The following is a 26,761-nucleotide window of genomic DNA, read 5'->3' as shown; positions in this document are numbered from 1 at the left end:
CACACTTAGAAAACCACCAATTCGATCATGAGATCTGATTACTTTGGGTTTCAAAATCTTCATATTTGGCCTCTAATCTTCTTGTTCGACTGAAAAGGTTTCAAATAATGAATTGAAATGTAAGATGTACATTGTCAGCGAGGCCACGACCAACGAAATGTTGAATAAGGGTGTTGTAGTTAAAGAAGTTCTTGTGCAATTTTTGAACTTCTTCTTTTAGGGGCTCTTGATTTTTCTTCCTCAGTGATTCGATAGCACGTTCGTCGAAGAGCATCTTGAGGTCGAGGTTGGATGGACACCCAGAGAGGGAGACATCAATCGAGAGACTTGAAGGGGAGGTCCTAAGAATGGCTGAGATATCAAGAATAGTGGGACCAATGGGGCCGAGTGGAAGGATTATAGTATTAGTGGCCGAGCACCAAAAGCTTAGAGCTGCCATAAGAAACTCTTTGTCCATGACGATCTCGATGGTCGAGAGCTTGATAGCATCATAAATACCGAGAACCCTCTATTCTTTATTGAAGAACTTCTTCATCCTTTCAACCCACGCTACCCAAGCCGCAGTAGTTGAAGGCCAAGCTCCTTGGGGTTTAGTCGATTCCCACTTCGACCAATCAAAACCTTGAAGCAAGGGTTCTAGGCAGTGTGATCTTTGAGGAGGTTGGTAATGGACGCCGAGACGTTGTCTTTAAAAAGTGGTCCCAAGATCTAATGGGAAGCGCTTGAGTCACCTTCAAATCGCAGGTTTTTTATGGTGCTCCGGTTAATAAAGTCCCGGCACTAGGCACTTATGGAGAACTTGAAGGATTTATGGAATGAGAATTTCTGGGTTTTTTGGGATTTTGAAGACAAAATGGCGAGAGGATTTTCAAGGTTTTTGGAAGCGTAAAATGCAAATGGAAGGGATTTAGGCATTTATAAGCATTTCGAGAGAAAGGTCAAATGACACGCCCCGACCCCGAGGTCCTAGGGACATCGAGATGGTCAAGTGCTGGCCGACACCCGAAGGGTGACGCAAGCCATTTAATTAAACAAAAACTAAGAAAATAAACTAAAGTAAGCAATAAAGGCTAAAAACCCAAATAAAAGTTCTACTTCTAAATATTGAAATTAGGTAAACACACAGCACGTCCAGAGCATAATTCTAATACAGAGTACAAGCAGAACTAAGAATAAAGAAGTGCTATTACAATAAGTGGCGAAGCGGAGCGAATATGACACAAATCACTGGTAGGGGAACGCCTCGTAGCTTAGGTCGTAATCCTCGTTCCTAGGTCCTGAAGGGGGCGCAAAACAAAGGTGAGTGGACCAAGTTTATATATACAGTAATAGTAAAACAGTTATCAACATACTAACGCCCAGGTTTATGGAAACACAAGTATAATAATGAATATAGGTTTTCCGAAATCTAGCATGTCGTGAAATGTCTCAAATCATAAATCGCATAAATAATAAACACTAGTGAATGTCTGATATAACACTTTAGGCCCCATGCCGGCTCCCCGTCTCTGAGCAGACAGTCAGAGGAAAATGCACTTCAGGCCCCTTGTCGGCTCCCCGTCTCTGAGCAGACAGTCAGAGGAAAATACACTTCAGGCCCTATGCCAACACCAAACCGTCGCCCGGGACGGACCGGATCTATCCCTTCGTCCCGTAGCGGAAAGGACCACTAGGTAAGTATAAAACCAGTGAACATACATATATTGAAAATCAACTTCATAGTATAAAGTCATCCATCATCTATACTATAAAGAAGTGTTCTAAACATGTTCTAAATATCATATCGTCATCCATCAGATATTCTATAAGAACATGGGTTATAGGAAAAATAGTAATACTTCAAACTAGCCTCAGTAAGCATGTTATCTCAAAACGTTTCATAAAACATAATCGTAAAGTCATGTTTTTCTGTGTATGCAATTCTACCATTAAAACATGCATTTTTAGAAGAGGTCCACTCACCGTACACCGAGGGTGCAAGCCGTACCAAACAGGAATAACGGAGTCACCGCTAAGAATCGCACCTAAACACATAATTGAGTACTTTCAGTCAAACTCTACTCAAACGATTGAATTTGAGAAAACGGACATCGGAAACGGGTTTAGAACGTCGAAATTAGCCTAGGGGGGTCTCCGTACGAAAACACAAAAAGTCAACGATCAAAGTCAACGTTGACCGTTGACTAGTCAAAGTCAAAAGTCAACGTTGACCGTTGACCCGGTCAACGGTCAACGGGTCAAAGTCAACATGTCAGAGTCAACGGGTCAACGGGTCCACGGGTCAACGGGTCGAGTCACGGGTCACGGGTCATTGGGTTTTGGGTTAGGGTTTTGGGCTTTGGGTAAATGGGTTTAGGTTTTTTAGGTGGGTTTGGTTTGGTAAAACAGAAAATGGGTTTGGGTTTTGGTTAACAGGCCCGAAGGCCTTAAGACATAGGGGAAAGGGGTTTGGGCTGCTACCAAGGCCCTAAGGCCTTTTGGGTTTTTAAAAAATGAAACAAAACTAAAAATAAAAAGGAAAAGGTTTAGGGTTTTGGGCCAGAGACCAAACGGGCCTAAGGCCCGTGTGTGTGGGTGGAGAACGGCCCGAAGGCCAGGGTGCGCCGGAGAAGACCACCGGAGATTCCATAGCTCCGGCCAACTTCAAACTCTCGAACTAGCCCCCAATCTAGGTACCAAAATGAAGCACTAGAGGAGAGGAGTAGTTTTATACCTTGGGTTCGCCGTGAAACGGCTTGTGGTGGCCGGAAAAACCTTCGAAAAACACAATCTCGCCGGAAATTTGGGTGTGCACTCACCCGTGCCAAAAACCCTCCAAAACCTTGAAAATCAAGAACCCAAGATCAAAAACCACATCTAACCAACATCTAATAAGACTAAAAAGGAAGAAATCAAGCTTACCCAACCGGAAAACAAGCTAAAATTCGCCGGAGAAGCTCGGCGTACTCTCGGCACCGCGAGCAGGGGAGAGAGAAAGAGAGAGAGAAGCAGTTCAACGGCGATGGTGGTGATGATTTCCTCGCGTAGGTGTAGCTGTGGGTGTGTGTGTGTTGTCACGGGGAAGAAAAAGAGAGAAAGGGAGGAGTTTTCGAAAGAAAGGAAAAAGAAGGTGCAGACAAACCAAAAGAAAAGAAGGAAAAGAAGAAAAGAAAAAGAAGAAAGAAGAAGGGAAAGGATGTCACGGCAGGGGGGCCAAAAAGAGAAAAAAAAAAGGAAGTGGGTTAAGGTGCTGCCACGTGGCAGTCTAGGGTAGAGTAATAAACTAAATTTTCAGATCTTGATTGTGTGACAAAATGAGGACCAAAGTGATAATTCTATAAATTTTTAGGGAGAATTACAGAATTATCCTTATAAGCAGGGGCGGGTGTAACATCAAACGTTTGATTTTCAAAAGCGTTTAATTTTCAAACTTTGGGGCAAAATCGACCAGGAAATCACAAATCATTATGGATATCCAGGGAATCTAGGGGATATGATCGAGGTTTTTGTGGTTTGAGGACGCACGATTGCGTGTTACGGCAGATTTAATGCATTAATACGGAAGAGACATTTCGGCTGGCGCATGTTTTCGAGGGTCATGATTAAGGGCTACTAGGTTAACCAAAAGATTGACACATGGCAAGACGTGCAGGGGAATTCGGATCGTGCGATCGTGCTTCATAAATGCGCTCGATGGATGAGATGTTTGAGGCTTTTCATTATCATGTAGTTATCTTGTAAGGTTTAATTTCACTTCTTCAAGGTTGAAAATCGGCGAAGGAATTCTAGGCCGAAGACCTCAGAAGTGAGGGGGCAATGTTTAGGCCCAAAATAATATTATTGGGTCGAGCGTAGGTTTATGTTCAGCCCAAAGCTTTTCCAAATGTACTATGGGGTGCCTAGTGGTCCTAAGCCGCTCAGTTAGGGTGGTCGAGTCTTATTGCAAGGATGAGTGAATTGGATAAGAGCGAATGGGTCGAAGTCCTAATGCAATGAGGATTCTCGGTCGAAAATGAATACGACCTGAAAAGGGGGTGAGTTCAAAGTCCTAATAAGAGTAGCATTGGTCGAGATAAGGTTGGATCAGAATAAGAAGTCCTAATCCGAATATGGTTTCAACTCGATCTTAAGGAGGATTTGTTGCTATAAATAGAGAGCAGAGTGCATCATTCAAACCCCCTCCAATTCAACACACAACTGCCATACGCAAACCTCTCAAACATCTTGAGATTTTTTTATTTTCTTTTTCCGGTAACACATCTTCAGTTTGGATAAATAGCATTGTGAAGGCAACCGGTGAACATCTTCAGTTTGGATAAACAGCACTGCGTCGAGGCCGATTGGTTACCTATTCAAGTCTCGGTCGAGAAAGATTTCCAAATCCTTATTGGCAGAGGTCATCATATTAGGCTTCTCAGTGAAATAAGGTGTTACAAGTTACTACATTCGGTACATTGAACGCCGAGTGGTTTTATGATTGGATACTCACAAATGATTTTCAGAGTTTGGCATTCTGACGGCCGAACCACATTTACCATCAAGACATACATCTCTTTTGAGTACCTGTGTCCGTATAGTTTGGAGCCGGTTCAACGTGCTTATACTCTTACGAATATAATCACCGTGACCGAACCCGGCGCCGACGATTCGTGAACTTCGCAGAACTAGCAACCTTGTCTTCAGGCTTGAGAACCCGAAGGCCGAGACGTTTTCCTTCCTCGGTGGCAGTTGCAAGATCAAGAAGTCAGTAGCGCATTCAACGCAACATCAACAAATTTTACTCCTCGGCCGAGCTCAGCCGACGAGTTGGCACGTCCCGCATCAACCAAAGGTCGTAGTTAGCTCATTAGTTACTCAGTCTGTGTGCCACGTAGGCTTTGTAATTTTTAGGATCAACAATTTCACTTACCAATTATCCAGTCCAATCCATCCTAGCACACGTCTGCCCACGACCGACCTTTTACAAGCTAGTTAATCCGATTGTAGCACCAAACGAATCCACAAAATTCTGTAACTTGCAATATGTCTCCAGTAGGATACAATGACATAACCACTTAAGTTCTCTCATTTTCTCCTTTTTCCCAGTTTATCTGAGACCACATAACTTGCCGTATACACAATTGTGGTTCGAAAGGGTCACTCTAAGCAATAGTTACACTGCCGGGTGGCCCTAGATTGGCCTTACATTTGCCTTAAGATGCACAGATTGGCATGGTCTACATTTCTTGCGTATAATAAGAACATATACATTTGTCATCGATAATTGCAATGGAAACTTTTGCCGCCAAACTTTTTGTGAAATGTAAGAAGGAACAATTCGAATTATGGAGAAATTATCTTTTGCCCGTGTAAGTAATCGCAAGACAAACTTTACCGGAAAGTTCCTGGTAAACAACAGAAAATCCAAACTCAATAGAGAGTTTAGCACGAATTAACTTTTGCTTGTTTATCTAAAGAGAAGAACAAAACAAAATAAATGGCTACCGTTACATACTAACACAGAACAAATTTCAATTAAACTACAACCTAAGACAATGTCGAATCATTAACCGAACAAATTTCTAACTCCGACGTGAGATTAATTTCTTCGTCATTGTTGGTTCTTGGATAGATTATGTAACATTTGCGTTGTTAACATTAAAAGTTTTGAGTGTGAACAAGAATTAGTGATGTGGTGTAACGGATGGCGTTCGGACATTGTAGACCATAGGACTTCAGTTGCGTTCGGTCGATGGATGCCGGACATTTCGTTAAAGTTCAGTCAAACTCTGCCGAACTTTATTTGAAATTCGGTGGGGTCTGCCGAACTCTTATACGGCCTAAGTGAATGTTAATTCACAACGTAGGGACTACTTTTCCTACTAGAAGATTATCCGCTGTGATAATATTGTTTTCCATCAATAAACACATTCATCCACAATATGTTAACATTTAGCCCTTAAGTTTTCCGAGTCGAGATGGATTAATTACTTAGCATTTACCACTCATCGGGCTACAACTTCTGAGATTGTTGCATCATTGATGGAACAAGCTTCTGGCCGCGGTGTGGGATTAGTTTCTTCGTCTTCGTTTCTTTTTGAGAAAGCTGGAATTTTGGGATTTTCCATTGTAGCTCCTTCATTTTGTAGCATTGAAGAAATTTCCAACATCGAAGGCCTATCGTTTGCATTTTCTTGAACACATAGGAGAGCAATTTGCAAGCATCTCATCAATTTGCATAAAGAATGTGTATCGTCAAGTGCGGGATCCATAAACTCCATCCCCTTTCCTTGTTTCCAAAGTAAATATGCCTGAAATTGTTGAATGTTTCATGCCATGTAATTGAATTTCCAAAGTAAATATGCCCGAAATTGTTGAATGTTTCATGCCATGTAATTGAAACGCAAAGGTTTAATTCGTAGAAAAACCAAAGTAAATATTAATTCTGAAGTGACTGTGGTACTTGAAGAAACTTACATATTCTAGTAGGTTTAAGTCTTCATCTGAACCATAGTAGGGGGCATTCTTCTTGCCACTTATGATCTGTAGAAGCAGAACTCCGAAGCTGTAAACATCTGATTTAGTGGAGTATAAACCTTTCTTAACGTATTCTGGAGGTACATAACCACTGCATAGAATGATTTAGAAGAATTACTAATCACATACGTAATGAAATAAGCTCAATTAGAGAGTATAGCTTCGATAAGAAATAGAGTCACGTACTATGTTCCAACAATACGACCTGTATTTGCTTCGAGTTCATCCTTTGCGAAAATTCTGGCCATACCAAAATCCGAGATCTTAGGCCTCATCTCTGCATCAAGTAAAATGTTGCTAGCTTTCAGATCCCGATGGATGATTGTCAATCTTGAGTACTCTTGGAGGTAAAGAAGTCCCTGAGTAACCCCTTCGATAATTTGAACCCGCTTTCTCCAATCCAATTCATATCTTCTAACAGGATCTACATTTAGACAGATATTCTCCAATCAGTTCTGCATTGAAATGTATCAAAAAATGCATGGTTCATTAGAGACAGCATACGAGGATCATATGCTAACAAGCTTTTCATTATATTTAGCTTAAAGGTTTGTGGCACAGAAAACAGCTAAATCTCGTATTGAGTTACCAAAGAGGTAGAGCTCCAAGCTTTTCTTTGGCATGTACTCGTAAATCAGCATTTGCTCATGGTGTTCGATGCAAAATCCCAAAACCCTAACAAGATTTACGTGTTGTAATTTTGCGGTGAGCATGACCTCGTTCTTGAACTCCTCAAATCCTTGAGTTGAAGCTTTTGATAGTTTCTTCACAGCGATTTCTTGTCCATCTGGCAATACTCCCTAGTAAGTTAAGCATACACTCATGGTCAGCAGCATGTTTAATGGTTTTGAATCTTCCAATAACATGCTTATTATAAAAGTTTACCTTATAAACGGGGCCATAACCGCCCTCTCCAAGCTTATTTTCAATCGAAAATCCATCCGTTGCCGCCTCAACGTCAGCAATGCTAAATATTTTCAGATTAGGAACGTTGCTGTCGAATTTTCCAGCTGTGTCTGCTATATCATTTGCCCTGGATTTTGATACCTTAGCTGCATAATTTTTATGAAACAAAATGGTTAACAGAAAAAGTCAAAAATACTAATCCTAAAACGTAAATATTTAAAGCTTCAATACTTCAGGCCACAAACAAAAAAAAATGAACAGACGTCGTGTACAGAGACATACTATAAGCTATATACCTTTTGATTTGTGCAGTCTCATACGGAAGTAACTCAACGCGGAGCCTAGCACGAGAATAACTGAAGCTATAGTGGTCAAAACGATTACAAGAAGTCTCCGTTTGTTTTGTCCATTGCTTCCACCCTCTTGAGCTGTGAGCATATAAAATTCGTCATTACAAGTCGGAAGGAATGCATTGTTGGGAAAATTTTCGACGTAAACGTCCAAGTTTAGACAATCATATTGTTAATCTTCATTCAACAAACAAAACCAAAATATTTTATTGTCCTGTCTTGACTGCTAATTTCTGACTTTTTTCAAATAACCATGCAGAAGCGTTTGTACACGCTTGTTTATTTCGGTCCATTGGGAGGGGAGAGAGAGAGAGAGAGAGAGAGAGAGAGAGAGAGAGAGAGAGAGAGAGAGAAAACGTGTGCGAAAGTTACTTTCTTTTTCTTACCTGCAGCTGCAAGAGAAAGCACCCAATTATCATCATGTGAGACCTGCCAGACGTAGTATCCAAGCAAATTCTGCTCCTTAGCATAAGAAACTTTTATTTTCACAACTTCAGCATCATCGAAACCGATCCAAGCCGAATCGATCACACAGTACTTCGCTACATAAGTAGCATTGTAGACTATGTCAGCCCCATATCTATCAGTGTAGCCTTTGATATCCCTGTAGCTCATCGATCCATCCTTGGTAATAGCAGGACCTTTAGCCGGTGCGCCAATAGCGCTGTCCCTGGGATTGCTTAGCGTCCAAGCATATCCATAGAAAGGCAATCCCAAAACCAGTTTGGAAGCAGATAATCCCCTGCCAATCCATGATTTGATACCATAGTCCGTGTTCCAGTCACTCGATGTATCGTATAGTGCTGCATGAGCACCGGTGAAATTGGTCCACGGTCCGTGATAGTCATAGGCCATGACATGTACCCAGTTCAAGTTGTCCCGGATTGATTCAACCGGGAAAGCGAAGGACTCAAAATCTGGCTTGTACTGCACGGCAGCAGTCAAAATCAGTGGTGTTTGGCTGTTTTTTGTGGCTTCAGAAGCGATAGCTGCCCGCCACTCTTCAAATAACTTCCCCATATTGGTCATGTCCGAGCTTGTGTTAGCTGAAACCCAACAAAAGTCTAGGCCTAGGAAGCCATAACGCCTTGCGAAAATTATCGAAGAATCAATGAAAGACTTTCTGTGAGAAGAGCTACTGACCATGGTTGAAATGACACCGTAGTCTGCATTTCCACCGCCAATGGAGACGAGAGTAGTGACTGATGGGTTCTTTAGCTTGACGGTTGGCGTGAAGGTGGAGTAGTACTGCTCCGAGGGGTCGGAGGAGAAGGAAGAAAGCTCATAGGATGATGAGTTAACATCTGTGTAAGCGTAAATAAGGTGAGTGAAGAGCGGAGAGTTGATGTCGGAAATAGGGAATTCGCTGCCGGAATACCAGTATGCAGCTTTGATCCAAGATTGTGCCTCCGAAGGTTGGAATCTAAAACCAAAAAAAATATGGAAAAAGAAGAAGAATGGTAGAGCTAAAAATTTGGATACCATTGAGAACGGCGAGATAGTTGATGTCAGAGACGGAAACAGGATTTCACATTGCAAGTCCATGAATGATGACTGTATTTAGAAAATAAATGTTGCAAATGATAATGAGGGGTCCATGGAGAGAGGTACCAGCAGTCGGTAGGAACATTGACGTTGAATAACCAGCAGTCGGTAGGAACATTGACATTGAGAAGTATGGGTAGATGGAAAGTAATGATCTCCAGAGAAGTATCAATAAATAACAACATTAACGTCAATGTCAATGGTGACTTTCATCTCCATAAAATTAAAATATTGGGTCAACAAATTAATAAAATCAGATGTTGAAAAGTCTTTACATTTGGTATGATTGGGTTAGGTAATTTAGTTTTTTATTATTATACAGTATATTTTAGACATTACAAGTAACGTGATGACAAAGATAAAGATTAAAAAAAGTACCGTCAGTTTCATGGTAGAAGAATCTACCGTTCGGCACCGCAATCTAACGACCTGGCTTCTCTGTCCTTCCGCTTCCCATACATTATCATCTCCTTCTATTTGTACGATCACGATTAAATCACGTCAATATTTTATATTACTATTATTTTTAATCTTATTATCAATATAAAATGTTATTTTATATTACTATTATTTTTTATCATATTATCATTATAAAAAAAATTAATATAAAATATTAACGTGACTTAACCGTGAGAAGATATGAGTGTATGGGAAGTAAGAGGATAGAGAAGCCAGGTCCGCAATCTAAAGCATAGACTAATCAAAATAGGATTAGCTTGGCTTCTAGCGATAAATCATCTGTCTAAAATATCCAAATATATTCTTTAGTTTTGGATAAATTCAAGCTGACATTTTAGACCAGAAGCAGTGTTATCTCAAAATTTCATCACAAGAAATCAAACAGCGAAGTTTGAATGGAATTTTGATCTAAGTTCATATATATACGTGTGTGTGTGTGTGTATAAGTATGTTTGTATACAAGCAAGAATATATTGCTGTTCTTAATTTGCTTCAATGTCTTCCAAAACTACAACCCTTCCATTACTCCTTTCCACCCTCATTTTCCTTATCCAACTCAATGTCTCCGTCGGCCAATCCGCCGTCAAGGGCGCATACTGGTATTGGGACAGTGGACTTCCAGCCTCCAGCATAGATTCCACCCTCTTCACTCATCTTTTCTGTGCATTTGCTGACCTCGACGCCGACACGTACCAAGTCACAGTTTCTTCCTCTAACCAAGCACAATTCTCAAGCTTCACCCAAACAGTCCAACAAAACAACCCTTCTGTCAAAACCCTCTTGTCCATTGGAGGCGGTGGCGGTGCTGTCCTTGCAGACAGATTCGCTGCAATGGCGAGCCAACCGGATCGGCGTAAGTCATTCATTGACTCCTCCATCAGTCTAGCTAGGTCATACAACTTCCACGGCCTTGACATTGATTGGGAATATCCATCCACCACCACTCACATGACCAACTTCGGCACCCTTCTCACCGAATTGCGTGCAGCCGTGGCCAATGAATCGCAGACATCTGGGAGCACGGCATTGCTTTTAACCGCAGCAGTACATCGCTCAGCGGATTACTACACCATAAATTACCCCTTTGAGTCCATATCAAATAGTCTGGACTGGATCAACGTCATGGCTTACGACTTCTATGGCTCTGCCTGGGAGTCAAGCAGAGCCAACACTGGCCCACCTGCTGCGTTATACAATGCCACAGCTAGCCAAATTAACGGGAATGCCGGGATCACATCTTGGATTGGGGCAGGTGTGGCTGCCAACAAGATAGTCCTAGGCCTTCCGTTCTATGGCTACGCTTGGCGCTTGGTCAACGCTGATAACCATGGACTTTTTGCTCCGGCTGATGGACCCGCTAATGCCGGGACAGATGGGACCATGGATTACAACCAGATAAGGGATTTTATCAGCCAGAATGCGGCGGAGACGGTGTACAATGCGACGGTTGTAACAAACTATTGCTACTCCGGGACGACATGGATTGGGTACGATGATACGGAGAGTATCTCTGCCAAGGTTTCATATGCCAAGGAAAAGGCACTTCTTGGATACTTTGCTTGGCAAGTCAGTGGTGACGACAGCAATTGGGCTCTTTCTCAAACAGGTTGGTGGATGGTAACCTATTTATTTTTGAAACGTCTCTCCTACACGTGGCAAAAGCATGCACGACACGATAACAAATTAACATCTTTTTGATTGACCGTCCACGTTTATTGTTGTTGCAGCTTCAACTACTTGGGGATGAACATTGCTGATACATTTACCTACATCTACACTATATTTGTAGACAAAATACCTTGCAATAAAGGCTAATGAGGCCAAATAAACAATAACCGTTTTTTATGTATCTATTGTGCTATGAGTCTATGACTTCTTCTTTTTTTCCTCAATTGATACTCTACTAACTTCGTCAATTGTTTTGTTTGCTAGTCACTTAGCATTACGGTTTAGTGGTATTCTTAGATTCGATTCTCGCCAAATGTGAGTTTGATCCACATTATTACCAGCCCATTGTGCGACTAAAGCCAACTCATTCCCCTTAATGTAGAAAATATCGTTTGTGTTAAAAAAAAATTAAAAAAGAAAAGAAAAAAAGAGGCAAATGCCATACTAATCTGACTTTTTAAGACTATGGTTAATGTGACCTCACACACCAAATAATAGTAATAAGCGAACTTGAACATCTTATCTATCCAAACCAATTACTTATAATGTTAAATTCGGCATTTTAAAATTGTATCTATGATTCTATGTGTGTCCACAAATCATTTGGGAAACTTGTTTGAAAGATTTTAAAGTCATTTGCCGTGCTAGCTTAATAGTGCATTTTATGTGAATAAAAAACTTACATATGATAATACAATGTTAAATTAAAATGTCATGCAATGGTAAATTCTAAAGTAATGGTGACTTTTACTACTGTATTGATTATTGAATAAATTTGATTTAATCTATTTACTACATAAATATAAAAATGTAATATTATCTAACAGTAAATAATAGGACGTGCTACAAATCAGTTGGCCTACAAATGAATCCAACGGTGGAAAATGAGAACATTTTTTCTCACCACCATAAACTATGATGTATGCTCATCATACACTTAATCAATTGACAAGTATCTTCTCACTTAACATTGGTTAATTTTTTTTCAAAAATAAAAATGTAACATTTATTGTGAAACTTAACTAGAATTAAGTAACAGGATATGTGTCAATTAATTAAATGTATGATAAATATATACTATAGTTATTATGGTGAGTAAAATGCTCTCGTGAAAAAAAAAAAAAAAAAAAGGGCCACACGTGGTTTCACATATACGTCGATCTCACCGATTCAGCAAATTAGGTTGACCCTTCGCCACTCTTGACCAACCAGCGGAGGCCCGCGCGCGCGCGAGAGATAGAGCGACTATAATGCTTAGCGCGTCGGTGCCCGCACCCACACCGTGTTCTCTCCCCGCTTCGCCTCCCCACCCTCGCTCCAACCACATCGCCGCGCGCGCTTCCATGGCCTCCGCCGCAGCTCGCAGCTCGGCTCGTATAGCAGTCGTCGGCGACGTCGTAAGTCTCTCTCTCCCTCACTCTCTGTGAATTTCCGAAACCATCGTGGGTTGATTAAATTAAATTTCGTTTTGTATTTCTCTAAATTTTCAATATTTTTGTTTTGGGTTTTGTGAAGCATGATCAGTGGAATCTAGAAGAAGATACGAAAGCACTTGAACTGCTGCAGGCATTTACATTTCCCCCCTCTTCAGTATTTTCTTCAACTTACAAAAAAAATAAATAAAGAGAAAGTTAATTATTCCTTATGCTTAAAGTTTAGGGTTCTTCAGACACCATATGTTTTTCGGTGCTTCCCGATTGGTGAGCTGAGTAACTAGTAATTTTGGTTGTTTGATAAATTCATGACATGTCCCTAAGTGTTGTAATTGTGCAGATAAATTTGTTATCACAATATAGCTAAACCGAGTTTAGACACTTAAGCCATGTGTGGTCATTTTTACGTCGTGGTTGTGCACTATCGTGGCTGCTGAGTTTTATTTGTTTTGTGAAATCTGTAGTTTACCTTCCTTTGTCTATTTTGGCCTTTCCCCTTCCTCCATTTTGTTCAGGTGATTTTGGTGAAGAGAACGTTGAACTCGTTAAGAGCGTTGCAAATCTTGATTTTGCTAAAGCAGTCATTTTGGGAAACCATGATGCCTGGCATACAACACAGTTTTCTGGAAAGAACACTGTTTCTCTTCTTTTTTTTTTTTTTTGTATTTTTCTTAATTATTCCTTATGCTTAAAGTTTAGGGTTCTTCAGACACCCTAAATTGTGCGGTGCATACGTGCCTTTGCGTCACGTGTGTTGATGTAATGCTGATTCTTAGTCCATGATAATCTGGTTACTTTAATATTTGATTTCAAATATCAGGAAAAAAGACGGCGTTCAACTTTAGCTAGAATGGTGAGTTTGTCGTATCTTAATGATTGTCAAACATTCTAAAATTGCTATATCTGTTGCATTTTTGTGTACCCATTATTACTTAATGTTCCATTGAAATATGATATCTTTACTGTTCTAGATGTCATTCTTACATAATATGCTTGTAATATTCAGTCTCGGTGAGGAGCACGTAGGTTATCGGTGTTTGGACTATCCTACATTGAAGCTGAGCGTTGTTGGTGGACGACCTTTTTCTTGTGGGGGAAAGAACTTATTTCGACAAAAGCTCCTGTCTACAAGGTGTGTAATGTTTCAAGCAGTTCTTGATGAAACATGAAACGAGAATTTTATTGATTTGTTTGCTTTCTTATTCAAAAAACAAAAAATATAGTTGGCCCCGATACAAAGTAGCATCCAAGAATTGTGTACTCGTTTTTTATGATACTATGCATGAATCACATTAATCATGCAAATTCTTCGGAGAAAGTGTTTTCCACAGTAGTGGCTTAAATTCTGACTTAATGTGCTGAAACATCAACCACTTAGGTTTGGGGTCCAAGACATGGATGGAAGTGCTAAGAGAATATGCAAAGCAGCTTCGGGCGCGCCTGAGGATCATTTGGTCATGTTTCTTGCACATAATGGACCCACAGGTTTATCAGTCTGCTAAAACAAATCATAATCAGGCTTTTGGAGCCAAACTTGTCACTTCATTTAAATGCAGATTTCTGAGTTCACTCCTTGTGCAGGTCTTGGTTCTAACATGGATGACATATGTGGAAAAGATTGGGTGTTTGGAGGTGGAGATCATGGCAACCCAGGTATTCTGATTCGAACCTCTTCACTCAATCACTGCAATGGCTTTTGTTATGTTTTTAATCGTAGTGACACATAATCGATGTGACTTTCCTACGCGGCCCTTTAGGTTGCTGCATGTTAATCATGACCTGATGAATCTAAGAGGCATGTCATTCATGTGGTTTGTTAATCTAAGTCGAGATTTAATAACATAAGCATTGTTCGTCCGGTACAGATCTAGCATAAGCCTTGTCCCTCTTAAAAGAAACTGGCGAAATCTGTGCTCCACTGGTGGTGTTTGGTCACATGCATAAAGAGTTAGCAGATGGAAATGGTTTTCGGAAAATGATTGTGGTTGGAGATGACAACACTATATACCTCAATGGGGCGATTGTTCCTAGGGTTAAGAGACTGAATGTTGAACAAGGCACACCAGAGTCCTGTGGCACCATGCGCGCCTTCACCTTAGTGGAGATCTTGAACGGAACAGTTGATAATATGGTTGAAAGTTGGGTATCAGTTGCCGGCGATAGGATCACATTGGAAGAGGAGCACTTCTTGTTCAAAAGTGGCGGTTAAAATTCGCCAAAATTGGATGTTAATTTGAGCCTGATTGCATATGTAAGTACGTTTTCTGTCCACAACTGTGTTACAAGATATCGACTCCGATGCAAAAGGAATATGGTTTTTTAACCCCGTTGGATGTATATGCTATTAGGGTTCCAAGACAAATCATGTTTGTACGAGGAACATGAAACTCCTTTCAGTAAACTTTTATTTAACCATTAATCTATTTTCTTGAGTATTGATCTATTCGAAGATATTTAAATTCGAGTGCAACGGCAAGAGGATTTCAGGTACATTGTTCCAAGAAACTGACTTAATTCACGTTTACATTTTACAGAATTTCTCCCTTTTGCAATTATGTCCCCCTTTCTTTTTCTTTCCTTTCGTTTTCCCTTGGTGCACAGATTCGAAAGCGGTGTAAGGCCTTTTTGACTCAATATTTTTTGTATTGGTTGGTGCATGCACTTTACTAAAGACCTACCCTGTCGTTAATTCACTTATGAAATGTTGATCCAAATCACAATTATTACTCTTAATTTGTCGAACTTTAGTCCTAATCTAGTGAACTAATCATAGGGGTTTAATTCAAGAGAAATGCTAAGTAGACTCTCTTACAAGTGGGACTCTTTATGGATTCTCTGTCATTTCATCTTTTAGCACAACGGTTCATAATATTGGCACGAGAATTGACGTTAAATTGTGAGGTGGTAGAGAATCCATGAAAAATTTCACCTTGGCATTTCTCTTAATACAATGAGATCATGATTATGATTGCAGCTGTCCAACAAACAACCTAAAGCCTTATCGACAATGCCCAAATTTGGAGAAATAAAAGTGTCCATATTATTACGTGACAACTTAAATATTTCATCAAACAGTTGATGAATATCATCATCTTTATTCTATTGAGCTTTCATCATGTTCTTTGATGCCTTGAATTTATTTTTTGGCAGGTCCAAACCGAGTACAGGGCACTAAATATGGATCAATGGATGCATTTTTACCGTTTTTGCAATGAGGTAAACTTGTGTTTGCTTTTATTTTCTCCAGAAATTCCGGTTCCTATGTTGTTGTATCTTTACACATTTTAGTTTCTTCTTCTTTGGCTTGAATCCTAGCCGTGATTTTGGGAGGCTAAACAACATCACTCGATCGAGTAAAAGATTATGATAAGACTCTTTCCGTGTAAAATATTTGGTATCACGTGAAAAACTACGAGTTCTGATTGTTGTTTCTTGAGTTTTGGCTGATAAGTTTTCCAGACCTGAAAAATTATGATTCTGATCAAGCATGGCCGGTGATTTTTGATAACTTTGTTGAATGGGTGAGAGACAAGCAAAGCTAATTCCGGCATCCTTACATTCCCTTTTGTTAGAATACACCGATTACTCTAAGAAGGTTAAAGAAATCTCTCCTCCTAATTCTTTCCGTTCCTTTTCATCGGGGGTTAATATCTTAATTAACTTAAATTGCATCCCTTATTTTCCAAGAAGAATGTTTTAGTTCTACAATTATAATTGACTTCGTTCGGTTTGGTCCATTTGCAGGGCTTGTCAAGAATTCCGCCAATCGGTTCTACTACCAAACCATTTGTGCTTGAGGGGTTTTGTTTTCGTTTCAAATTTCATTTGGGAGGTGGTTCGGAGAGATGAGAAATGCTACAGTTTTGTGATGAGGAAATTTTGCAAGAGTCTAATTATACAAAAATGAGTTTGCAATTTGTTTTTGGGAGGTATGTTTTTCACTGGCCGATTGGTAAAAATGTTGTTCTTGTATTATGTAATTTGTGATATTCGAAACTATAATTTACGGGAAGGGGAATTTAAATTTGGGTGTTAGGAGGCACACATACTACCCTTTGCGATTACGTGGATCGATTGAGATGAACATTTTCCAAAATATAAATTGAATGTGGCTCTTGATCAAATAAAATAACAAATCTCCAATCTACTTAGATTCATGCTACAAATAAAATAATTAAGGTCATTTCAATAATCTAAACACTCGCTAATCACTCGATGAATCGATGCTTTACATACTAAATATGAAACAGCTGCGAGTTTCCGGTAGGGAATTCGATCTTTTTATCTTCTCATTCGTCAAGAATCCATGACTTTGAAGCTGCAGTTTTAAAACAATTCATTTGTTAAGAAATTGATTTGGAAGCTAAATTAAGATTCATGCAAAATTAGGATTTAACTAGCAAAAATGTCCGCGCTTCGCAGCGGATTTTGGGATCTTAACCTAGAATCTATCAAAATCACTTCTAAATAATTCAAAAATTAATCAAAGCAACTTAATTTACATTGTATAATAAATCTTTCAGTTTCATCTAGATTCTATTGGATTTGCATTAAAAGCCTATGTACCATCAAAATAGCTAATTTCTAAGTCCTAAATATATACACTTTACATGATTTTTTATGTATTCTACAACGTGCTTGTTTAATTGTCCCAAATGTGTAGTAGTAGTTGTTGGTGATGTGGCAAATGCACCTGCACAGAAATTCAAAACTAAATCCTGATTTGAGATTGTGCTTGTTTAATTTCTAAGTTTTACCTATTAAATCATGGTGAATCAATATGACAATATCATAAATACCTTTTTTTTAACTTTTTGGGATTAAAGTCAAGCCGAGGCATCACCAAGTCATCTGTGATGCCGCAAAAAATTCTTACAATTTCAGCAATCTAAACAAAGCATGTATAAGCATAAATAATAAAGTATTTGGGATCAAATAAGTTTGTTCACACTTACAGCGAGGCCACGGCCATCGGAGCCAAGTCATAAAAGAGCAACACACTTAGAAAACCACCAATTCGATCATGAGATCTGATTACTTTGGGTCTCAAAATCTTCATATTTGGCCTCTAATCTTCTTGTTCGACTAAAAAGGTTTCAAATAGTGAATTGAAATGTAAGATGTACATTGTCAGTGAGGCCACGGCCAACAAAATGTTGAATAAGGGTGTTGTAGTTAAAGAAGTTCTTGTGCAATTTCTGAACTTCTTATAGGGGCTCTTGATTTTTCTTCCTCAGTGATTCGACAGCACGTTCGTTGAAGAGCATCTTGAGGTTGAGGTTGGATGGACACCTAGAAATGGAGACATCAATCGAGAGACTTAAAGGGGAGGTCCCAAGAATGGCTGAGATATCAAGAATGGTGGGACCAATGGGGCCGAGTGGAAGGATTATAGTATTAGTGGCCGAGCACCAAAAGCTTAGAGCTGCCATAAGAAACTCTTTGTCCATGACGATCTCGATGGTCGAGAGCTTGATAGCATCATAAATACCGAGAACCCTCTATTCTTTATTGAAGAACTTCTCCATCCTTTCAACCCACGCTACCCAGGCCGCAATAGTTGAAGGCCAAGCTCAATGGGGTTTAGTCGATTCCCACTTCGACCAATCAAAACCTTGAAGCAAGGGTTCTAGGCAGTGATTTTTGAAGAGGTTGGTAATGGACACCGAGACGTTGTCTTTAAAAAATGGTCCCAAGATCTGATGGGAAACGCTTGAGTCACCTTCAAATCGTAGGTTTTTTTTGGTGCTCCGGTCAATAAAGTCCCGACACTTGGCACATTCGTCGGAGAGCTTGGAAATGAAGGTGTTGGAAGCCATTGTGGAGAACTTGAAGGATTTCTGGGATGAGAATTTCTGGGTTTTTTGGGATTTTGAAGACAAAATGGCGAGAGGATTTTCAAGGTTTATGGAAGCGTAAAATGCAAATGGAAGGGATTTATGCATTTATAAGCATTTCGAGAGAAAGGTCAAACGTTTGATTTTCAAAAGCGTTTAATTTTCAAACTTTGGGGTGAAATCAACTAGGAAATCACAAATCATTATGGATATCCAAGGAATCTAGGGGATAGGATCAAGGTTTTCGTGGTTTGAGGATACACGATTACGTGTTGCGGCGGATTTAATGCATTAATACGGAAGAGACGTTTCGGCTGGCGCATGTTTTCGAGGGTCATGATTAAGGGCTACTAGGTTAACCAAAGGATTGACACACGGCAAGACGTGCAGGGAAATTCGGATCGTGCGATCGTGCTTCATAAATGCACTCGATGGATGAGATGTTTGAGGCTTTTCATTATCCTGTAGTTATCTTGTAGGGTTTAATTTCAATTCTTCAAGGTTGAAAATCGGCGAAGGAATTCTAGGCCGAAGACCTCAGAAGTAAGGGGGCAATGTTTGGGCCCAAAATAATATTATTGGGCCGAGCGTAGGTTTATATTCAACCCAAAGCTTTTCCAAATGTACTATGGGATGCCTAGTGGTCCTAAGCCGCTCAGTTAGGGTGGTCGAGTCCTATTGCAAGGATGAGTGATTTGGATAAGAGCGAATGGGTCGAAGTCTTAATGCAATGAGGATTCTCGACCTAAAATGAATACGACCGAAAAAGGGGTGAGTTCAAAGTCCTAATAAGAGTAAAATTGGTCGAGATAAGGTTGGATCAGAATAAGAAGTCTTAATCCGAATATGGTTTCAACTCGATCTTAAGGAGGATTTGTTGCTATAAATAGAGAGCATAGTGCATCATTCAAACCTCCTCCAATTCAACACACAACTGCCATGCGCAAACCTCTCAAACATCTTGAGATTTTTTTATTTTCTTTTTCCAGTAACACATCTTCAATTTGGATAAACAGCACTGTGAAGGCACTCGGTGAACATCTTCAGTTTGGATAAACAGCACTGCGTCGATGCCGATTGGTTACCTATTCAAGTCTCGGTCGAGAAGGATTTCCAAATCCTTATTGGCAGAGGTCATCATATTAGGCTTCTCGACGAAATAAGGTGTTACAAGTTACTACATTCGGCTCATTGAACGCCGAGTGATTTTATGATTGGATACTCACAAGTGATTTTCAGAGTTCGGCATTCTGACGGCTGAACCACATCTACCATCAAGACATACATCTATTTTGAGTACCTGTGTCCGTATAGTTTGGAGCCGGTTCGACGTGCTTATACTCTTACGAATATAATCACCGTGACCGAACCCGACGCCGACGATTCGTGAACTTTGCAGAACTGACAACCTTGTCTTCAGGCTTGAGAACCCGAAGGCCGAGACGTTTTCCTTCCTCGGTTGCAGTTGCAAGATCAAGAAGTCAGTAGCGCATTCAACGCAACATCAACAAATTTTACTCCTCGGGCGAGCTCAGCTGACGAGTTGGCACGTCCCGCATCAACCAAAGAACGTAATTAGCTCGTTAGTTACTCGGTCTACGCGCCACGTAGGCTTTGTAATTTTTTGGATCAACAATTTCACTTACGAATTGTCCAGTCCAATCCATCCTAGCACACATCTGCCCACGACCGACCTTTTACAAGCTAGTTAATCCGATTGTAGCACCAAACGAACCCACAAAATTCTGTAACTTGCAATATGTCTCCAATAGGATACAATGACATAACCACTTAAGTTCTGTCATTTTCTCCTTTTTCCCAGTTTATCTGAGACCACATAACTTGTCGTATACACAATTGTGGTTCGAAAGGGTCACTCTAAGCAATAGTTACACTGCCGGGTGGCCCTAGATTGGCCTTACATTTGCCTTCAGATGCACAGATTGGCATGGTCTACATTTTTTGCGTATAGTAAGAACATATACATTTGTCATCGATAATTGCAATGGAAACTTTTGCCGCCAAACTTTTTGTGAAATGTACGAAGGAACAATTCGAATTATGGAGAAATTATCTTTTGCCCGTGTAAGCAATCGCAAGACAAACTTTACTGGAAAGTTCCTGGTAAACAGCAGAAAGTCCAAACTCAATAGAGAGTTTAGCACGAATTAACTTTTGCTTGTTTATCTAAAGAGAAGAACAAAACAAAATAAATGGCTACCGTTACATACTAACACAGAACAAATTTCAATCAAACTACAACCTAGGACAATGTCGAATCATTAACCGAACAAATTTCTAACTCCGACGTGAGATTAATTTCTTCGTCTTTGTTGGTTCTTGGATAGATTATGTAACATTTGCGTTGTTAACATTAAAAGTTTTGAGTGTGAACAAGAATTAGTGATGTGGTGTAACGGATGGCGTTCGGACATTGTAGACCATAGGACTTCAGTTGCGTTCGGTCGATGGATGCCGGACATTTTGTTAAAGTTCAGTCAAACTCTGCCGAACTTTAATTGAAATTCGGTGGGGTCTGCCGAACTCTTATACAGCCTAAGTGAATGTTAATTCACAACGTAGGGACTACTTTTCCTACCAGAAGATTATCCGCTGTGATAATATTGTTTTCCATCAATAAACACATTCATCCACAATATGTTAACATTTAGCCCTTAAGTTTTCCGAGTCGAGATGGATTAATTACTTAGCATTTACCACTCATCGGGCTACAACTTCTGAGATTGTTGCATCATTGATGGAACAAGCTTCTGGCCGCGGTGTGGGATTAGTTTCTTCGTCTTCGTTTCTTTTTGAGAAAGCTGGAATTTTGGGATTTTCCATTGTAGCTCCTTCATTTTGTAGCATTGAAGAAATTTCCAACATCGAAGGCCTATCGTTTGCATTTTCTTGAACACATAGGAGAGCAATTTGCAAGCATCTCATCAATTTGCATAAAGAATGTGTATCGTCAAGTGCGGGATCCATAAACTTCATCCCTTCGCCTTGTTTCCAAAGTAAATATGCCTGAAATTGTTGAATGTTTCATGCCATGTAATTGAAACGCAAAGATTTAATTCGTAGAAAAACCAAAGTAAATATTAATTCTGAAGTGACTATGGTAATTGAAGAAACTTACATATTCTAGTAGGTTTAAGTCTTCATCTGAACCATAGTAGGGGGCATTCTTCTTGCCACTTATGATCTGTAGAAGCAGAACTCCGAAGCTGTAAACATCTGATTTAGTAGAGTATAAACCTTTCTTAACGTATTCTGGAGGTACGTAACCACTGCATAGAATGATTTAGAAGAATTACTAATTACGTACGTAATGAAATAAGCTCAATTAGAGAGTATAGCTTCGATAAGAAATAGAGTCACGTACTATGTTCCAACAATTCGACCTGTATTTGCTTCAAGTTCATCCTTTGCGAAAATTCTGGCCATACCAAAATCCGAGATCTTAGGCCTCATCTCCGCATCAAGTAAAATGTTGCTAGCTTTCAGATCTCGATGGATGATTGTCAATCTTGAGTACTCTTGGAGGTAAAGAAGTCCCTGAGTAACCCCTTCGATAATTTGAATCCGCTTTCTCCAATCCAATTCATATCTTCTAACAGGATCTACATTTAGACAGATATTTTCCAATCAGTTCTGCATTGAAATGTATCAAAAAATGCATGGGTTATTAGAGACAGCATACGAGGATCATATGCTAACAAGCTCTTCATTATATTTAGCTTAAAGGTTTGTGGCACAGAAAACAGCTAAATCTGGTATTGAGTTACCAAAGAGGTAGAGCTCCAAGCTTTTCTTTGGCATGTACTCGTAAATCAGCATTTGCTCATGGTGTTCGATGCAAAATCCCAAAACCCTAACAAGATTTATGTGTTGTAGTTTTGCGGTGAGCATGACCTCGTTCTTGAACTCCTCAAATCCTTGAGTTGAAGCTTTTGATAATTTCTTCACAGCGGTTTCTTGTCCATCTGGCAATACTCCCTGGTAAGTTAAGCATACACTCATGGTCAGCAGCATGTTTAATGGGTTTGAATCTTCCAATAACATGCTTATTATAAAAGTGTACCTTATAAACGGGGCCATAACCGCCCTCTCCAAGCTTATTTTCAATCGAAAATCCATCTGTTGCCGCCTCAACGTCAGCAATGCTAAATATTTTCAGATTAGGAACGTTGCTGTCGAATTTTCCAGCTGTGTCTGCTATATCATTTGCCCTGGATTTTGATACCTTAGCTGCATAATTTTTAGGAAACAAAATGGTTAACAGAAAAAGTCCAAAATACTAATCCTAAAACGTAAATATTTGAACCTTCAATACTTCAGGCCACCAAAAAAAAAAAAAATAAATAAATAAATAGAACAGACGTCGTGTACAGAGACATACTATAAGCTATATACCTTTTGATTTGTGCAGTCTCATACGGAAGTAACTCAACGCGGAGCTTAGCACGAGAATAACTGAAGCTATAGTGGTCAAAACAATTACAAGAAGTCTCCGTTTGTTTTGTCCATTGCTTCCACCCTCTTGAGCTGTGAGCATATAAAATTCGTCATTACAAGTCGGAAGGAATGCATTGTCCTGTCTTAATCTTCATTCAACAAACAAAACCAAAATATTTTATTGTCCTGTCTTGACTGCTAATTTCTGACTTTTTTCAAATAACCATGCAGAAGCGTTTGTACACGCTTGTTTATTTCGGTCCATTAATTATTCTTTGATTCACTCAATCCAAAGGCCAAAAACAAACAGAAGTGGGTGTGTGTGTGTGTGTGTGTGTGGAGGGGGGGGGGGGGGGGGGGTGGGTGGGGGATGGCGGTGGCGGTGGTGGGGGGTTGGTTGGGCGGGGTGAGGAGGAGAAGGTGGGGGAGGGGAGAGAGAGAGAGAGAAAAAAAAACGCGTGCAAAAGTTACTTTCTTTTTCGTACCTGCAGCTGCAAGAGAGAGCACCCAATTATCATCAAGTGAGACCTGCCAGATGAAGTATCCAAGCAACTTCTGCTCCTTAGCATAAGAAACTTTTATTTTCACAACTTCAGCATCATCGAAACCGATCCAAGCCGAATCGATCACACAGTACTTCGCCACATAAGTAGCATTGTAGACTATGTCAGCCCCATGTCTATCAGTGTAGCCTTTGATATACTTGTAGCTCATCGCTCCAACCTTGGTAATAGCAGGACCTTTAGCCGGTGCACCAATAGCGCTGTCCCTGGGATTGCTTAGCGTCCAAGCATATCCATAGAAAGGCAATCCCAAAACCAGTTTGGAAGCAGATAATCCCCTGCCAATCCATGATTTGATACCATAGTCCGTGCTAAGGTCACTCGATGGATCGTATAGTGCTGCATGAGCACCGGTGAAATTGGTCCGCTGAGGTACGTAATAGTCATAGGCAACGACATGTACCCAGTTCAAGTTGTCCCGGATTGATTCAACCGGGAAAGCGAAGGACTCAAAATCTGGCTTGTACTGCACGGCAGCAGTCAAAATCAGTGGTGTTTGGCTGTTTTTTGTGGCTTCAGAAGCGATAGCTGCTCGCCACTCTTCAAATAACTTCCCCATATTGGTCATGTCCGAGCTTGTGTTAGCTGAAACCCAACAAAAGTCTAGGCCTAGGAAGCCATAACGCCTTGCGAAAATTATCGAAGAATCAATGAAAGACTTTCTGTGAGAAGAGCTACTGACCATGGTTGAAATGACACCGTAGTCTGCGTTTCCACCGCCAATGGAGACGAGAGTAGTGACTGATGGGTTCTTTAGCTTGACGGTTGGCGTGAAGGTGGAGTAGTACTGCTCCGAGGGGTCGGAGAAGAAGGAAGAGAGCTCATAGGATGATGAGTTAACATCTGTGTAAGCGTAAATAAGGTGGGTGAAGAGCGGAGAGTTGATGTCGGAAATAGGGAATTCGCTGCCAGAATACCAGTATGCAGCTTTGATCCAAGATTGTGCCTCCGAAGGTTGGAATCTAAAAGCAAAAAAAATATGGAAAAAGAAGAAGAATGGTAGAGCTAAAAATTTGGATACCATTGAGAACGGCGAGATAGTTGATGTCAGAGACGGAAACAGGATTTCACATTGCAAGTCCATGAATGATGACTGTACTTACAAAATAAATGTTGCAAATGATAATGAGTGTTCCATGGAGAGAGGTACCCATTGAATAAAGTGTGGACATTGACTTTGAATAACCAGCAGTCGGTGGATGGAAAGTAATGATCTCCAGAGAGAAGTATCAATAAATAACAACACTAACGTCAATGTCAATGGTGACATTCATCTCCATAAAATTAAAATATTGGGTCAACAAATTAATAAAATCAGATGTTGAAAAGTCTTTACATTTGGCATGATTGGGTTAGGTAATTTAGTTTTTTATTATTATACAGTATATTTTAGACATTACAAGTAACGTGATAACAAAGATAAAGATTAAAAAAAGTACCGTCAGTTTCATGGTAGAAGAATCCACCGTTCGGCGCCACAATATAAGGACCTGGCTTCTCTGCCCTCCCACTTTTCATATATTCTTATCTCCTTATATTTGTACGATCACGGTTAAAACACATCAATATTTTATATTACTATTATTTTTAATCTTATTATCAATATAAAATGTTATTTTATATTACTATTGTTTTTTGTCTTATTATCATTATAAAAAAAATCAATATAAAATGTTGACGTGGCTTAACCGTGAGGAGATATGAGAGCAACTCCACCCCTAAAGACTTTGCGCCAGCACCCAGCCTATTTATCCACTTCAGTGAACAGTAATAGACCCTAATGAACAGTAATAGGCCAAAGCATCTCCACCCCAAAAAAAATGTGCTGGCACCCAGTCTAAAAATACGCTAGCACAAACGATCTCGACCCCTACAAAATGCGCTGGCACCCAGTCCATTTAAAATATTAAATAATTTTTTTATAAAATAATAAATAAAAAATAGTTTTAATTTCGGATAGGATTTTTAACCAATCTCGTCACGCCACGTGTCATTATCCGAACGTACTATTTTGTTAATAGATTTCCGCTAAGATTTTCAACCAATCCCGACAACCCACGTGTCACTTCCTGTTTACAATAATTTAGGCAAGATTTCGATAAGATTTTTAACCAATCTTGTCACGCCACATGTCATTATCCGAACGTACTATTTTGTAGATAGATTTCTGATAAGATTTTCAACCAATCCCGACACGTCACGTGTCACTTCCTGTTTACAATAATTTAGCCAAGATTTCGATAAGATTTTCAACCAATCACGTAGTGCCACGTGGCATTGTCCAGAACCTCATCTTCTCTTTTTTTGTCCATATAAACCCTACATCCCTACGTCCATCCTCACACTAAACTCAATCCTTTTTTTTAGCTCAGAATTCTTCTTTATCGTTTTCAAATCTTGAGTTCTTACAATGTCTTCTTCAAGGAGAGCGTATAAACAGTTACAAGAGCAGCAAAAAAGGTTGTTGGCACAACAGGAAGAATTGGTCAATCTTGACCAAGGTGGAGGTGGAGATGAGGCCTTCGCAATGGATGAGGATGAGGATGATCACCATAGAAGGCGGAGGGCCTCACATTCCCGCCGTATCATGGAAGCTATGGGTCAGATGGCCAAACCCAGACGTGCGGCAAACATCGATAGAAGAAGGGAAAGACGAAGTAAAGATCTCTTGGAAGATTATTTTATTCCCAACAGCGTTTTCCCTGATCATGTTTTTAGACGTCGTTTTAGAATGCAACGAAGTTTGTTCGATAAAATCATGAGTGATGTTTGCAACCATGATCCATATTTTGTGCAAAAAGAGGATGCTTTTCATGTTCTAGGTCTTCTTCCTGAGCAAAAAATTATGACTGCCTTGCGAATGCTTGCATATGGAGCATCTGCAGGTCAAGTGGATGAGATCGCAAGGATGGGAAAAACAACAGTTCTGGAGTCCCTGATGCGGTTTTGCTCTGCAATTGAAGCCCTCTACACCAATGAGTACCTTCGGCAACCCACGCCAAGGGACATGCGAAGGCTTCTGAGGAAAGGTGAGATGCAAGGCTTCC

General features: G+C 40.0%; 3 protein-coding genes and 1 long non-coding RNA gene across 6 annotated transcripts; 2 read left to right on the top strand and 2 right to left on the bottom strand.

Annotated features, from left to right (window-relative positions):
* Positions 1–5,575: 5,575 nt before the first annotated feature.
* LOC137711358 (G-type lectin S-receptor-like serine/threonine-protein kinase At1g11410) lies at positions 5,576–9,326 on the bottom strand. Of its 2 annotated transcripts, none has more exons than XM_068450595.1 (7): positions 8,138–9,326; positions 7,698–7,823; positions 7,381–7,547; positions 7,085–7,295; positions 6,682–6,919; positions 6,436–6,586; positions 5,576–6,269 (listed from the first exon to the last, which is right to left on the bottom strand). In XM_068450595.1, exons 1-7 carry the CDS (start codon positions 9,294–9,296, stop codon positions 5,964–5,966), a joined length of 2,358 nt encoding a protein of 785 aa, XP_068306696.1. In that variant the 5' UTR covers positions 9,297–9,326; the 3' UTR covers positions 5,576–5,963. The 2 variants fall into 2 exon arrangements, with proteins under 2 accessions (XP_068306696.1, XP_068306688.1); XM_068450587.1 differs by having other exon boundaries at positions 5,578–6,269; positions 7,698–7,829.
* An 885-nt stretch (positions 9,327–10,211) lies between these two features.
* LOC137714278 (class V chitinase-like) lies at positions 10,212–11,604 on the top strand. The gene is made up of 2 exons (XM_068453526.1): positions 10,212–11,361; positions 11,483–11,604. Exons 1-2 carry the CDS (start codon positions 10,251–10,253, stop codon positions 11,500–11,502), a joined length of 1,131 nt encoding a protein of 376 aa, XP_068309627.1. The 5' UTR covers positions 10,212–10,250; the 3' UTR covers positions 11,503–11,604.
* Positions 11,605–13,105: 1,501 nt separating this feature from the next.
* LOC137710730 (uncharacterized) lies at positions 13,106–14,505 on the top strand. 2 transcript variants are annotated; one of them, XR_011065006.1, is made up of 4 exons: positions 13,106–13,709; positions 13,863–13,988; positions 14,235–14,341; positions 14,438–14,505. It is a non-coding gene; the product is annotated as an uncharacterized lncRNA (long non-coding RNA). The 2 variants fall into 2 exon arrangements; XR_011065005.1 differs by lacking the exon at positions 13,106–13,709 and having other exon boundaries at positions 13,720–13,988.
* A 6,059-nt stretch (positions 14,506–20,564) lies between these two features.
* Positions 20,565–24,884, bottom strand: LOC137738150 (G-type lectin S-receptor-like serine/threonine-protein kinase At1g11410). Its single transcript, XM_068477813.1, has 7 exons — positions 23,637–24,884; positions 23,171–23,241; positions 22,778–22,993; positions 22,482–22,692; positions 22,079–22,316; positions 21,833–21,983; positions 20,565–21,720 (listed from the first exon to the last, which is right to left on the bottom strand). Exons 1-7 carry the CDS (start codon positions 24,796–24,798, stop codon positions 21,415–21,417), a joined length of 2,355 nt encoding a protein of 784 aa, XP_068333914.1. The 5' UTR covers positions 24,799–24,884; the 3' UTR covers positions 20,565–21,414.
* Between the last annotated feature and the right edge of the window lie 1,877 nt (positions 24,885–26,761).

The sequence above is a fragment of the Pyrus communis genome, chromosome 1 (genome assembly GCF_963583255.1).
Source record: "Pyrus communis chromosome 1, drPyrComm1.1, whole genome shotgun sequence".
NCBI lineage: Eukaryota > Viridiplantae > Streptophyta > Magnoliopsida > Rosales > Rosaceae > Pyrus > Pyrus communis.
Note: the sequence above shows the minus strand (reverse complement) of the source record. Positions and strands in the feature narration are given on the sequence as shown.

Coding starts and splice junctions, on each gene's coding strand:
- LOC137711358 (XM_068450587.1), bottom strand. CDS start 9,296: ATGGACTTGCAATGTGAAATCCTGTTTCCGTCTCTGACATCAACTATC. Junction 7,296..7,380: donor GTTATGGCCCCGTTTATAAG/GTAAACTTTTAT, acceptor TTAACTTACTAG/GGAGTATTGCCAGATGGACA. Junction 6,920..7,084: donor CTTGGAGCTCTACCTCTTTG/GTAACTCAATAC, acceptor GTCTAAATGTAG/ATCCTGTTAGAAGATATGAA.
- LOC137714278 (XM_068453526.1), top strand. CDS start 10,251: ATGTCTTCCAAAACTACAACCCTTCCATTACTCCTTTCCACCCTCATT. Junction 11,362..11,482: donor TTGGGCTCTTTCTCAAACAG/GTTGGTGGATGG, acceptor TTGTTGTTGCAG/CTTCAACTACTTGGGGATGA.
- LOC137738150 (XM_068477813.1), bottom strand. CDS start 24,798: ATGGACTTGCAATGTGAAATCCTGTTTCCGTCTCTGACATCAACTATC. Junction 23,242..23,636: donor GCTCTCTCTTGCAGCTGCAG/GTACGAAAAAGA, acceptor ATATGCTCACAG/CTCAAGAGGGTGGAAGCAAT. Junction 22,317..22,481: donor CTTGGAGCTCTACCTCTTTG/GTAACTCAATAC, acceptor GTCTAAATGTAG/ATCCTGTTAGAAGATATGAA.